Below are 13525 nucleotides of genomic sequence, written 5' to 3'. Positions count from 1 at the left end.
CGTTTTCGGCAAAATGGCCGCACTTCCGCTTCCGTCCAGCGGCCCCGCCCACAACCAGGCGGGCCGCGGACGCGGCGGCAATTCTAACGCGGCTCGGGCCGCGGCGGTGAATCTTGGGGGTCAAAACGAGGGGTGGGCACCCTCAAAATCAATAATTAAGAAATAAGTGAGGTAGGCACTCGCTGGGGGTCCAGGACCCCTGCACCGGCTTAGGAAAACAAAGCGCTCTCAGCGCTAGCGGGACATAAAGCGCTCCAATGCGCTAGGGACAGCACACAAGCGCTTCCAGGCGCTAGAAGCTACCAGTCAAGCGCTCCCAGCGCTACCAGACAGGATGAAGCGCTTCCAGGCGCTTCAGGGGAACACAAGTCCAGCAAAAGTCCAAGCACAGCGCTAGAGGGGAATAACCAGCGCTCCCAAGCGCTATAAGGAACCAAAGTCCAGCAAAGATCTTCAGGAGTCCAGGGGCTGGGCAGGGCCCAGGGGAGGCAAGCCTTCCCCCTGGGCCCAAGCAGCAGCACGCCCCTGGCAAGATTCAAGTTGGGAACAAGAACATTCTCCAAGAGGTCACAGCCTCTTTTTATACAGACAAATCCTTTGTCTTTGGGCGGGGTGGGGGAGAACCAGTCGCAGCTGGTCTGTGAGTACTGCTGATGGGCTCAACCACCCTCTCTATTCACTGGCAGGGCTATGGTCATCAGTCACACCACAGGGGGGCGGAGCCAGCATTGTCAGGGGAAAACCCAGCCTCATTCAGGACACAGGTACACTCCTCCCCAGCCATCAGCATGCTAATCTCCCACTCACCACCGGGCAGACCCATCCAGACTTCCTGGAGCCTGGCATGCCAGCCAGCTCCAGCCAATCACACGCCAGCACCCTCACAGCACACGTACAGTCATGTCTAGAAATGGCACTTCCCCACTAGACACATACACGCTGCACATACCGTTGCGCAGCATTCACTCCCATGAGTTCACACATACCAAACTCGAGCCTGCACTCCCCACGCACCAGGAACTACCAGGGACACATACATTCCCCATGCATTCCTATGGGAGGGCATGCCTAGCTCATCACATGCACTCAGGGTACGCACGCACTTTACACTGCGCCACAGTGTCAAAGTGCGCAAAGACCAGAAATCACGATACTTCAAGGCAAAAAGTTCAGGGGTGAACCTGCCACAAGGCCCAAGTCCAACACAGCTCCCTTCCAGCCAAAACGCAGGGTAGGCCAATCACCACTGTGATGAACTTCCCTGCTTGGGGCGATAGAACACGGACGCGGGCCCGCACTGCAGGGACACCCTCCGGTTCCACGCCACGTTGATCCATAAGACAAGCACCAAAAAAAAACCAGGCCCAACTAGGCTACCCCACTGGTACTCCTTAGTTGTCCACGGCTAGGACCAGGCCCTAGGCCACCTAGATACCACTGGTCCTTGCCAATCCACAGAGTGGGGGGTAGTAACCCCTGGCCTGCACTAGCCATTCTCCACTCCCTTTCTCAGTGTAGTTCCAAACTACCACTGATCCTTCAACCTAGGGTCCGCACCCTCAGGCTGACCAGAGGTCACAGGCAAGAATGCCCCACCCTACCTCTACTTCTGAAGCACCCTCCAGAACACAGCTCTCCCACCAGTTTAGGACCTTACTTCCTCAGCAGCAGTGACCACGGTCAGACCACCACCAGAACGGTGTAGCGAGGCGTTGCACGTTGCGGTGCCCTCCAGTTGCGGTGCAGCCTATGGCTCGTTGACGGTGTCGAGACGGCGTCGGTGAGCGCAGAGGCGGCGTTGCTCGAGGGGGACGTTGCTCAGTGCGGTGCCTACAGGACACCAGGGTGGTCATGACAGAGTCACCGCTCCCTTAACTGGTTTACCACCTGGGATTCCAATTCACCGGATGCACAGGGGTCAGACTTCTTCTGACCCCCTTCCAGAGTTCTGCACCCTCCCACTGTAGAACAGGGTCCCTCCACTTAAGGTAGGCCCCACCTGCTCTCAGGGTAGTACCACAACACTCAGCCAAGAACCCTAAAGATCCCTGCTAGGCCTGTACCACCCCTTCTGGGAAACACAGGGTCTCTTCACTTAAGATGAGCCCCACCTGTGTTCACAGGGGTACCCCTAGAAGACCAACCGGCCAGGACATTGGCTACAGTCGCCCTGCCGTCCAGGACAGGCAACACCTGAACCTGGCTCCCCAACCTAGGGAGGCTACCCTTTGGTTAGATGCCTGGCGCACCAGGACTACTACAAGTTGAAAACAAAAATCTAAGACTTTCTCTCGTCCTTCAGCAGCAAGGCAACCACTGCAGGTCAATACCCCATACAGCTTACCCGGTTCCTTCTCTTCAGGCAGGAGTTCCCTCTTGTAACTTCAGGACACTACATACAGTTGCCCTTACGTCCAGATCCGGAAACACCGGCTACTGGCTCCCCAACTGAGGGACGTACCCCTTTGGTCAGATGCCTGGCGCACCAGGACTTCCTTGAGGGTGACACAACTAATGTGTCGTGTACAAGTCTGCCTGACACTCAGGACAGAAGTGGCATTACCATGGTCACTCCCTGGCGACACAACCCTTCTGGTTGGCCCGTGACCCACTGGCTCTTCCACTGGGGAACCTATCCATCTCGCACCCCTCCATCTGGACTTCTGCACCCTCCCAACTGGAGCGATACTGCCAGACACCAGAACTACTGGAACCCTGGTTACAGAGGTTCCACGTTCTCCAGACACTCTGGAAGATCCTCCTCAAATGACCTATTGGTACAGCCTAGGCCCCCGACCTGACGTTCCCTTCAAGAACATTCCAGGCCCTGACACTGGGTTTAGGGCACCTGGAGACATGCAGTCCCACCCCCTTCTTCTCCTCTTGAGACAGGACGTGAGCCCCTACACCGAGACCTAGCTGGGCTACACTGAACCTCTTCCACCACGCTGGGCTGGAAGACACCTCAGACACTCCTTTTGGAATCACTCCATCCCCTATGCCTCTCTCCTCCCAGAACATTACCAACTCCAAAATTCTGTCTCTCAACAGATCACAGAAATCAAAAAGCAGGCTCCACTGTCTGCAGACGTTCTTGGGAAAAGTTCAACACACAGGACTTAGGTATCTGAACAAAGCAAGCTCCCCATCCAGAGAACTCACAAACACGTCCAGTGCCACACACCATTCATCCACACACACCCCTCCCCAGACTGGTAAGGCAGTTTCTTCCACCCCTGACTTCTCAACCTGACCACACTTGACACAGGTACCATTACTCCAGGGCAGGGACGGGGGACACATGCACTGGACACACTTATGCTGCCACCACTGGATTCCACCCTTCTGGTGAATCCAGAAAACACACTGCACTTAGGGGGATGATCTACCCTCCCGAGCTAGGGACACCTAACTCAAAGTGCACAAGAAACACATTTCCACAGAAATGACATTTTCAGCAAACTTAAAACAATAATCCCCAAAATGTGGTTATCTAAAATGCAGAGTTTTGTGGTGCAGCCAGCTGCTACTGTGGTACAACGCAAACACAAATCCTCATCCTCACCGCTTGCCGCCAATGTTGGAAATGGGATCCCTGGCTGGCCAGGGCTTTCGCCAAAGTCAGTCAGAGACCACCACTCCCAAGTCAGGGCAAGGGAGTTACACGCCAAGATAACCCCTGCTCACCCTCTAGGTAACGTGGCGCGAGCAGCAAGGCTAAACTCGGAGGCGATGTGAGTTAAGTATTGGCGCATGCACCCCAGCAACAACACCCAAAGGCCCACCACAAAGGAAACTCCACACAAGGTTATATAAAAATAGCCTTTGTATTACACCAAAACACATTAGATAAAACACACACTTTACAATGTGCCAGAGGCACGGGCAGAATTTACAGGGGATATTTACAAGACAGGGCCACCTGGACCACTGTCAGGAATCAGAAGTAACACTTTCAGAAATAGCACTTAGAATGTAAATCACTGTAGCACAAAATATAAAAATAGAGCACACAACCAGTAACTACTGGTAACCAGGACCTCACTAGCACCACCTGTACTAGGGAGAAAACAACCACCTAAGTATCACAATACCTGTAGGGGCATAGACCTGGGGACAAAACACATGATGCAATGCATACATTCAGAGGTGCAAGGAAGGAGGCACATGACGCATTATCAACACATTCAGAGGTGCAGCGCAGGAGAACACATGATGAATAATCTACCCATTCAGAAGTGTAGGAGAAACACATGACGCATCAACACACGTTCAGCGGTGTAAGGAACAAGGCACATGATGCATCAACACATTCAGAGGTGCAGAACACAGGGTGCGCAAAACATACTACACATTGTACATTTCCTAACACCCAAAAGCAATAGGACATAGATCATAACAGCATCTAAACCTCAGTTAGCGCATAAATCACCTTTAGCGCAGAACTCACAAAGTCCAGGTTGCGCCACTGCGCCAAGACCTAAACGTAGCAGCTGCCCACTACGTGCTGGGCAGCTGAGGGACAGAACAGGGGGCCTAAACGCTGCAGCTGGCACTAAGTGCTGCGCAGCTGGGGAAAGGCCAGGGATGGGATGAAGGAGTGCGCCTCACTCCTAAAGTCCAGAGTACATGTCCCTAGGAAAAGAAAGACCTACACGGTGCAGCTTCCCACTACTTGCTGGGCAGCTGGAAACAAATATCGCCAGGGGCTTTCTCTAGCCCCTCAGGAACACTGCACCCAAAACGTTGGAGCCCTTCACAGGCTGTGAATCCATAATGTGTGCACGGGAGCACTCTGGCTCCTTAAATAAATACATGTCCCCCTCGTTGGAGCCACGGGGGTCTGGGAATCAGCTCTGCCCCTAGGAAGAGCTGTGCGGGGAAGCGTGGGCCCCTCAAAACAACTGCGCCCCATTGAGCCACCTAGACTCTGCAAATACTGGGGGGGCTTTGTTGGAGCCAACGAGGCTTTAAGACAACTTCATAGCCAGCTGGAGGAGCGGCCCGCTACCAAACGGGGCCGCTCAAATGCTACCTCTCTTCCCCCTCCCCCGGTCCAGCCCTGACTCACCGGGCTGCTCTGGGGAGGCATCTCGCCGTTTCCGCCGGACTCCACGAGGTCGGCCGGGGCTCTCCCTTGCTCAAGGGAGCCTCGGCGGGTGTCAGCAGGGCAGCGGGCGGGGCTCTCTCACCTCATGAGAGCCCCGCTTTCTCGACACACCAGTCTTCACCCGGTCCCCCATCTCGGGACCGGGACTTTGGGCAGATAGAGCCTACGAGGCTCCGGGACTTCCGTTTTCGGCAAAATGGCCGCACTTCCGCTTCCGTCCAGCGGCCCCGCCCACAACCAGGCGGGCCGCGGGCGCGGCGGCAATTCTAACGCGGCTCGGGCCGCAGCGGTGAATCTTGGGGGTCAAAACGAGGGGTGGGCACCCTCAAAATCAATAATTAAGAAATAAGCGAGGTAGGCACTCGCTGGGGGTCCAGGACCCCTTCACCGAACGGGGCAAATGCCGGGTGGGCACCGGCTTAGGAAAACAAAGCGCTCTCAGCGCTAGCGGGACATAAAGCGCTCCAATGCGCTAGGGACAGCACACAAGCGCTTCCAGGCGCTAGAAGCTACCAGTCAAGCGCTCCCAGCGCTACCAGACAGGATGAAGCGCTTCCAGGCGCTTCAGGGGAACACAAGTCCAGCAAAAGTCCAAGCACAGCGCTAGAGGGGAATAACCAGCGCTCCCAAGCGCTATAAGGAACCAAAGTCCAGTAAAGCTCTTCAGGAGTCCAGGGGCTGGGCAGGGCCCAGGGGAGGCAAGCCTTCCCCCTGGGCCCAAGCAGCAGCACACCCCTGGCAAGATTCAAGTTGGGAACAAGAACATTTTCCAAGAGGTCACAGCCTCTTTTTATACAGACAAATCCTTTGTCTTTGGGCAGGGTGGGGGCAGAACCAGTCGCAGCTGGTCTGTGAGCACTGCTGATGGGCTCAACCACCCTCTCTATTCACTGGCAGGGCTAGGGTCATCAGTCACACCACAGGGGGGCGGAGCCAGCATTGTCAGGGGAAAACCCAGCCTCATTCAGGACACAGGTACACTCCTCCCCAGCCATCAGCATGCTAATCTCCCACTCACCACCGGGCAGACCCATCCAGACTTCCTGGAGCCTGGCATGCCAGCCAGCTCCAGCCAATCACACGCCAGCACCCTCACAGCACACATACAGCCATGTTTAGAAATGGCACTTCCCCACTAGACACATACACGCTGCACATACCGTTGCGCAGCATTCACTCCCACGAGTTCACACATACCAAACTCGAGCCTGCACTCCCCACGCATCAGGAACTACCAGGGACACATACATTCCCCATGCATTCCTATGGGAGGGCATGCCTAGCTCATCACATGCACTCAGGGAACGCACACACTTTACACTGCGCCACAGTGTCAAAGTGCGCAAAGACCAGAAATCACGATACTTCAAGGCAAAAAGTTCAGGGGTGAACCTGCCACAAGGCCCAAGTCCAACAATGGCCGTTCCTGGCATCCATTGCGGAGTGGTGATTGTGTCAATATGGGGGTCATTATTTCCATATTGTGTGAATCCATTACACAATGGTGGTAATTTGTGACATATTGGTGGCTTCCATGATCATTTTTAAATCATTGTGGACATGAATGCCATGGTGGAGTCCACCCTTGCACAATACTGTTCCAGGCTAACCTCAACTCCTAGCATATTCAGGACAGCCGTTGTGGTGCCAAGGCACAATAGTGAATCATTTCCAAACATTGAAGTGCAGCAAGGCGGAGAAGAACGAAAACAAAAAGCGCAACCCTGGTTGATAAAACAGCAAGCAACCAGGGAGAGAGTGATTTGGAAGCAGGGCATGTAAAGTTCCTGGCCCCGAGTTATCTCCTTCATATCGCGACTTACAAATAAGTTGAGTAGATTAGGCAGAGCTACGTTGTATTGATTTTGATGCAACAATATCATGTTAATGGTCACTAGCATTATTGCGCTGCTATGAGAAAAAATGTTCAAAATCAACCAAAGGAACTTTGTTCCTAATTTCGAACACCACAGAAGTCTGCTTTCGGTTTGGAGCATACAAGTAAAAAAAGGATGTGATAGCAATGCATTGCCTTGCACACAAACTCATTTCAAAATAACAAGAGTGAAGAGCTGACCGAGAAATGTCCTATTTTTCAGGTGCGCCTGGTCATTGCTGAGAAGGGATTGCACTGTGAAGAGCATGACGTGAGTCTGCCTCTGAGTGAACACAACGAGCCTTGGTTTATGCGCCTGAACCCTTCAGGAGAAGTGCCTGTCTTCATCCACGGGGAGGATATCATCTGTGAAGCCACCCAGATCATCGACTATCTGGAAAGGACCTTCGTAAATGGTAATGTATGGATTCTATACATACACACGAGTATTTATCGACTAATCCCCTTCCTTGCGCCATACCTACCTAACTAGTGCTGTCTAGTTTAAGCTAATGTTAATTTGTAGAGCGCACGTACCCCGAGCGGCTTAATGTCGCTAGAGAGGCTTAGTGTGCTACCAGGGTAATCTATTTGTATGCTTGCAGAAACAGCCAGGTCTTGAGAAGGTTTATAAATTGCAGAATGTTAGAGCTAGACCGGATTTCCAGAGGGAATGAGTTCCAAAGTTTAGGAGCGAGGACCGCAAATCTGCAGCCTCCTTGTCGTACTCGCTTGAATCTAAATAAATGGCAGTTACCAAGCTATGATCTATATGATTGTGTGGTCCTTGGGGATCATGACTTTGCTGTAGGTCAATTCATGCTTCGTAGGAGTAGTGTCATAACACTACACCATACACCGTGGATGGGTTATACCATTTATACTCACCATATCTGGTAGGAGAGCTCAGTGGACTAATATGTCAATTGCACAGACCTGTTTTTAAGATGAAGGTCACAGATCTGAACTCTGGCGGGTCCACTCAGCCTTTCACCCTCTTTGATCTTTAACAAGCCAGCCACTGAGTTTTGTAATCACAACTGGTATTAGTGTCTAGAGTTCTGACAAAACATATCAATGTGCTCTGTTGGTGGAGTATGCTTATATCATAAAGGTGATTTTGCAGCATACAATATATTGATGCCATAGATCAGTACATTTCCAAGCTGGTCAAACAGCAGTTTAAATGCCTGCCCATTTATTCAAGCGTCAGGAGTTATGTGTACTTTAAGGATTTCTGTGGATACATCAATCACACAACTCCTCTGATTGATTTACATTGTCTGCACGTGCAAGCCCAGGCCACCTACACATGCTGCTACATCTCCCATAGAGCTGTGGCCACAAACCACCCCTCGCACCCAGTAGAGTAGCAGGCCTTTCCTGGTGCCAACACAGCACTTGACTTACAAATCCTGTCAATCCTAGCTCCAGAAGCACAAGCAAGGGAAGACCTGCCAGCACAGATGGCTCAACTACCTACTAACTGCAGTCTCTGTTGTCACCTCTGGCCCCAATTATATTCCCTCCCATATAATCTTCTGCAGTCCAGCTTAATGACTATAAAAATAATGGGTTCAGAGGTGAAACAGGTGCATAAGGGTAAAATGGTAAATGACTGGGAAGGAAGTGCTAGGAAAGGAGCCCCAACAACCTCTGCTCTTTCCATTGCTTATGCTGTACCAGCAGGGCGTTGCCACCACTGGCTCCCCTGAGTCGCTGCGTCACTTCCACTTTGTGTGCTCACAGCCGACTGTACTAGATCCGCCTCTCACACCACCATGGGAGGTTACCTGAGGGTCCCAGTTGGCCGGTCCAGCTCTTGAAAGAGGCTGAAGTCAGGTAGTACTCGCGTTCACTCTAGACAGACTGAGTGGGTGAAAGCTACATTTCCAAATATCCATTTTATGAATGTCATTCTATAATACATCCAGACAAAGGTGGGGATTCTGAAAGTGTCTCTGCAACTATAAACGAAAGGAAGGATTACAGGGCACACAGAATCTAGGAAGATTGCAATCAGTGCTTGATACGAAAAGTTAAGCTGCTCAGCAGGTGGGAGCATTGAATCTGAGTGTCATGGTGGAGGATAGATGCTGTGTTGAATCAGCCAGCTTTCAGAAGGTCTTAGAATTTGTTAGGGGAAGTGGACTGGTTATAGGATGGATGGTTCCCTGACACAGGGTTCGTAATGGAAGCAACTGCTGCAATAGGAATGCGAAGAGCCTGTGATGGTGCTAGAAAAGAAGCAAACAGTTAAACCGTTGAAGACTGGAATTCATAGCATGGGGAAAGCTGGTGGCACCTCAGGATAAAGTGGCTCTCAGGTGATTGTGGCAGTTTGTGGGAGCGACCCTTGACCCCACCAGGTAGGTCGCTTCCCCTCCGCACAGCACTGCCTGTGTGACCCCTGCCCCAGCTGCCGCTGCTGAGGAAGTTACAGGCCCTCCACCACCCACAGGCTACCACCTGCACCTCATCCCTGGTGGCCCGTGGTAGGCCGTAGGTAGGTTTGTTCATCCTCCGCTTTATTTCTTTTATTGTATTGCCTGTATTTTTATTGTTGTGTCTGTGCTGTTGTCGGTCTTCCCCCGCTGCCTGTACGTGGTACGTGCCCCTTTTTCTTCCCTCTGTTCCCCTCGCTGTCCCCGTGCTCTCTCTGCCCAGTCTTTTCTTCTGTACCCCTCGCTGCCCCGTGTGTCTGCCTGGTTTTCCCTTCTGTTCCCCTCGCTGCCCCCTGCCTCTCTGCCTTCTGTTCTTAGCTGTCCCTGTATTTTTGTATGCTGTATTTTGCCTCTGTGCGTCTCGTTTTTCCGGTATTTCTGTGCCTTTTTTGCCTTATGTGCCACTCGTTTTGCCCTCGTTTTTATGCCCCTTTTGCCTTCTGTTCCACTCGTTTTTTGTGCCCGTCTGCCTTCTGTGCCACTCGTTTTTTCCCTTGTTTTTGTGCCCATTTTGCCTTCTGTTCCACTCGTTTTTTGTGCCCTTCTGCCTTCTGTGGCACTCGTTTCCCCCTCATTTTTGTGCCCCATTTGCCTTCTGTTCCACTCATTTTTTGTGCCCTTCTGCCCTCTGTTCCGCTCGTTTTTTTGTGCCCTCCTGCCCTCTGTGCCACTCATTTTTCCCTCATTTTTGTGCCCCTTTTGCCTTGTTTCACTCGTTTTTTGTGCCCTCCGGCCCACCGTTCCCCTTTTTTTTTTCTTTTTGCCCTTCTGCCCTCTGTGCCACTCATTTTTCCCTCGTTTCTGTGCCCTTTTGCCTTCTGTTCCACTCGTTTTTTGTGCCCTTTTGCCTTCTGTGCCTTCGTTGTCCCTCACCGCCCTCGCCACTGCGTCCCCTGTGGCCCTACCCCCCTGACTGCCCTCCGCCCATTCGCTGCCCCCGCCTCCCGCCTCCCAGCTGCTCCGCCCTCCTACCTCCCCATATATGACAGCCTGTCTGTGCCCATCCGCGCCTGGACTGCGCCCAGCACCAGAACCCCTGGCCCCCGCACCCACCACGACGACCGCCACCACTACGACGCCAGCACTCTGCATGCTCTCAACTCCGGATGAAGCCACACCTGCTTCAAGGCCACCCCGAAACGCACACATGGCCCCTTCACCTGCCGGAACTGCAGCTACACCAGCCTCAGAGCCGATGAACCACCCGCCAAGAAAGACCCCAACCACCTCCGATGGATACTACTGAACACCCGCTCCGCACGCAAGCATGCTGTCGAGCTCTGGAACCTGCTCGACGCAACATCCCCGGACGTCGCCTTCCTGACAGAGACCTGGTTTAACGACTCCTCCGCACCCGACATCGCCATAGCCATCCCAGACGGCTACAAGATCACCCGTAGAGACCGCGCCAACGGAGTTGGAGGAGGAATCCTCATCATCCACAAGAACAGCATCAGGGTCTCGACTAGCACCAACAACGTGTTCAGCACCGCCGAACACATGCATTTCCAGATCCACACAGACCCTATTTCCACCCTCAGAGGCATCCTCGTCTACCGACCCCCACGGACCCCGCCCAGAGTTCAGCAACTCCATCGCCGACTTGATCAGCACGCAAGCCCTGACCTCCACCGACTACAACCTCCTCGGAGACCTGAACTTTCACTTTGAGAACAACAACAACAACAACTCCACAACCCTGACGATAACCTCGCCAACCTCGAACTGAAGTAACTCGGCACAACGCCCACCCACTCCGCCGGCCACACGCTCAACCCTGTCTTCTCCTCAAGACCGTACGTCTCCATCAGCCATCCCACCGAACTCCACTGGACTGACCACCGCTGCATCCACTTCGACTTCCAGAAACCCACCACACACCACCACACCCAACAGATCCCCCGCCGCTGCTGGAGCAAAATCACCGAAGACCAACTACACGCAAACCTCACTCTCAGCCCACGCACCAAACCCTCCAACACCGACGACGCTGCCCACAGCCTCAGACGCTGGATCGAGGACTGCACCAACACCCACGCCCCGCTGGAGAAACTCCCCACAGAGACACCAGCAAGAGGGCCAGCTGGTTCACCCCAGAACTCCTAGCCTCCAAGCAAACCTGCCGGAAACTAGAGAAGAAATGGCACAGTGAACAAACACCGGACAGCCACGTAGGACATAAGGACGCCATCCGCAACCACCACCACCTCATCAGGGCGGCCAAGAGGACCTCCTTCAAAGACCGCCTCGACAACAATGCACACATTAGCAAGGAGCTCTTCAACATCGTGAAGGAACTCTCCAACCCCTGTTCCAACACCAACGACATCCCGCCGTCGCAAGCCCTGTGCGACTCCCTCGCCATCTTCTTCCACCGCAAGATAGCAGACATCCACGACAGCTTCAACACCCAGACAGCCCCTACAGACAGCAACACAACAGACCCTCCGTACACCATCGACCACGACCCCCTGCTAGCCTGGCCCAGCGTGAGCATCGATGACACCATCAAGACCATGCGCACAATCCACTCCGGCTCTCCGTCAGACCCCTTCTTCAACAGAGAAAGCAGCTACATCGCACCCCACCTGCGCAACGTCATCAATCTCTCCCTCGCGACCGTGACCTTCCCAGAGATCTGGAAACACGCCGAGATCAACACCCTACTCAAAAATTCTAAGGCAGACCCAAGAGACCTCAAGAACTTCCGGCCCAACTCTCTCTGCTCCCCTTCCCGGCCAAGGTCATCGAGAAAACCGTCAACAGACAGCTAACCCGATACCTCGAAGAAAACAAAATCCTGAACCCTTCCCAGTCAGGGTTCCAGAGCAACCACATCACCAAGACTGCCCTCATCGCTGCCACCGACGACATCAGGACCCAGCTGGATAACGGCAAGACCGCAGCACTCATCCTCCTAGACCTCTCTGCCGCCTTCGACACCGTCTGCCACCGCACACTATGCGCACGCCTCCACGCCACAGGGATCCAAGACAAGGCTCTGGATTGGACCACCTCCTTCCTCTCCGGCAGAACCTAGAGCGTCCGCCTCCCCCATTCCGTTCCAAAGCCTCTGAGATCATCTGCGGAGTACCCCAGGGATCCTTCCTCATCCTCCGCTCCAACCCTTCAGCCTGGGACGACTCCTGGTGGCCGACGGCACTGGAGGCAGCCCGGACATCCACCGATCACACAGGCAACCTGGGAATCATCCTCGACTCAACGCTCTCAATGACCAAGCAAGTCAACGCCATCTCCTCCTCCTGCTTCAACACCCTCTGCATGCCCCGCAAGATCTACAGATGGATCCCGACAGATACAAGAAAGACAGTCACCCAGGCCCTCGTCAGCAGCAGACTCGAACACGGAAACGCCCTTTACGCGGGAGCCCCGACCAAGCTCATCAAACGACTACAATGCATCCAAAAGGCCTCGGCATGACTGATCCTCGACGTACCATGCCATGGCCACATCACCCCCCACCTGAGAAACCTGCACTGGCTACCCGTCAGAAAGAGGATATCCTTCAAGCTCCTCACTCACGCACACAAGGGACTCCACAAGACTGGCCCAGCCTACCTCAAGAGACGGCTCTCCTTTTACATCCCCAACCGCCAGCTGCGCTCCACTGACCTCTCACGCGCCACCGTCCTGCGCATCTGAAGAACAACCACTGGTGGGAGATCCTTCTCCCACCTCGCCGCCAAGACATGGAATACCCTCCCACTGAGCCTACGACAGATCCAAGACCTGCTGACCTTCAGGAGGATACTCAAGACCTGGCTGTTCGATCAGTAGCGCCCCCCCCCCCCAGAGCCTTGAGACCCTTGTGGGTATGTAGTGCGCTCTACAAATGATTGATTGATTGATGTAGTGTGGATGTGCACCACACAATTAGAGAAGGGAGTAAATAATGTTTTGTGGGATTGGGATCTTATTTTCAACAGAGGCAGAAGGAGAAGCAACTGGCTGTTAGAATTGTTTGATATTTTTAGTTTTACGTTTTCCGATTTTTATCTGTTGGTGGTGATGTGTCACCGTGTGACATTAGGTTGTGGCAGAGGGCAAAGGTTAGTGGTGGACAAACACAGGGTT

The 13525-nt window shown here is 53.5% G+C and overlaps 1 protein-coding gene across 1 annotated transcript in view; it reads left to right on the top strand.

Moving 5' to 3' along the window:
- Positions 1-13525, top strand: part of GDAP1 (ganglioside induced differentiation associated protein 1) — a 128006-nt gene that overhangs the window by 4634 nt on the left and 109847 nt on the right. Inside the window, exon 2 of the mRNA XM_078685615.1 lies at positions 7210-7402. Within this exon, the coding sequence (XP_078541741.1) occupies positions 7210-7402 (193 nt within the window). The remainder of the gene's footprint in view (positions 1-7209; positions 7403-13525) is intronic.

The sequence above is a fragment of the Lissotriton helveticus genome, chromosome 4_1 (genome assembly GCF_964261635.1).
Source record: "Lissotriton helveticus chromosome 4_1, aLisHel1.1, whole genome shotgun sequence".
In the NCBI taxonomy this organism is placed as follows: Eukaryota; Metazoa; Chordata; class Amphibia; order Caudata; family Salamandridae; genus Lissotriton; species Lissotriton helveticus.
The sequence above is the reverse complement of the archived record's forward strand: the minus strand, read 5'-3'. Positions and strand labels throughout refer to the sequence as shown.